The following is a 1,713-nucleotide window of genomic DNA, read 5'->3' as shown; positions in this document are numbered from 1 at the left end:
TTGTCCTTTGAAGCTCTTTGATCTGTTTTGTCCTCCTTTTATGCTTTGATCTCTTAAATATTTGCTTATAAAGGCTTGGGAAAGGAAGTAAATGCACATTGATGCTGGTTGCTACCCTCAAATAGACCCCGATCACCCAGATCACCCAGATCAAGGCAACACCCAGATCAAGGCAACAACCAGGGACCACTCTATCATCCCCTGGATCAAGCCGACAACCAGGGACCAGTCTATTATCACCAGGATCAAGCCGACAACCTGGGACCAGTCTATTATCACCTGGATCAAGCCGACAACCTGGGACCAGTCTATTATCACCTGGATCAAGTCGACAACCAGGGACCAGTCTATTATCACCAGGATCAAGCCGACAACCTGGGACCAGTCTATTATCACCCGAATCAAGCCGACAACCAGGGACCAGTCTATCATCGCCTGGATCAAGGCGACAACCTGGGACCAGGCTATAATTACCAGGATCAAGCCTACAACCAGGGACCGGTCTATTATCACCCGGATCAAGGCGACAACCAGGGACCAGTCTATCATCCCCTGGATCAAGGCGACAACCTGGGACCAGGCTATAATTACCAGGATCAAGCCGACAACCAGGGACCAGTCTATTATCACCCGGATCAAGGCGACAACCAGGGACCAGTCTATCATCCCCTGGATCAAGGCGACAACCTGGGACCAGGCTATAATTACCAGGATCAAGCCGACAACCAGGGACCAGTCTATTATCACCCGGATGAAGGCAACAACATGGGACCAGTCTATTATCACCTGGATCAAGCCGACAACCAGGGACCACTCTATCATCCCCTGGATCAAGCCGACAACCAGGGACCAGTCTATTATCACCAGGATCAAGCCGACAACCAGGGACCAGTCTAATATCACCCGGATCAAGGCGACAACCAGGGACCAGTCTATCATCCCCTGGATCAAGGCGACAACCTAGGACCAGGCTATAATTACCAGGATCAAGCCGACAACCAGGGACCAGTCTATTATCACCCGGATGAAGGCGACAACCAGGGACCAGTCTATTATCACCCGGATCAAGGCGACAACCAGGGACCACTCTATCATCCCCTGGATCAAGCCGACAACCAGGGACCAGTCTATTATCACCAGGATCAAGCCGACAACCTGGGACCAGTCTAGTATCACCTGGATCAAGCCAACAACCAGGCACCAGTCTATTATCAGCCGGATGAAGGCGACAACCTGGGACCAGTCTATTATCACCTGGATCAAGCCGACAACCTGGAACCAGGCTATAATTACCAGGATCAAGCCGACAACCAGGGACCAGTCTATTATCACCCGAATCAAGCCGACAACCAGCGACCAGTCTATCATCCCCTGGATCAAGGCGACAACCTGGGACCAGGCTATAATTACCAGGATCAAGCCGACAACCAGGGACCAGTCTATTATCACCCGGATGAAGGCGACAACCAAGGACCGGTCTATTATCACCCGAATCAAGCCGACAACCAGCGACCAGTCTATCATCCCCTGGATCAAGGCGACAACCTGGGACCAGGCTATAATTACCAGGATCAAGGCGACAACCTGGGACCAGTCTATTATCACCTGGATCAAGCCGACAACCAGGGACCAGTCTATTATCACCCGGATGAAGGCGACAACCAAGGACCGGTCTATTATCACCCGAATCAAGCCGACAACCAGGGACCAGTC

The 1,713-nt window shown here is 51.7% G+C and overlaps 1 protein-coding gene across 1 annotated transcript; it reads right to left on the bottom strand.

The window, feature by feature from the left end:
* Positions 1-150: 150 nt before the first annotated feature.
* On the bottom strand, positions 151-1,378 carry LOC117760555. Its single transcript, XM_034583678.1, has 4 exons — positions 1,294-1,378; positions 982-1,176; positions 709-942; positions 151-435 (listed from the first exon to the last, which is right to left on the bottom strand). The coding sequence occupies exons 1-4, from the start codon at positions 1,366-1,368 to the stop codon at positions 151-153; spliced, it is 789 nt and encodes a 262-aa protein (XP_034439569.1). The 5' UTR covers positions 1,369-1,378.
* Between the last annotated feature and the right edge of the window lie 335 nt (positions 1,379-1,713).

The sequence above is a fragment of the Hippoglossus hippoglossus genome, chromosome 4, assembly GCF_009819705.1.
Source record: "Hippoglossus hippoglossus isolate fHipHip1 chromosome 4, fHipHip1.pri, whole genome shotgun sequence".
Classification (NCBI taxonomy): Eukaryota; Metazoa; Chordata; class Actinopteri; order Pleuronectiformes; family Pleuronectidae; genus Hippoglossus; species Hippoglossus hippoglossus.
The sequence above is the reverse complement of the archived record's forward strand: the minus strand, read 5'-3'. Positions and strand labels throughout refer to the sequence as shown.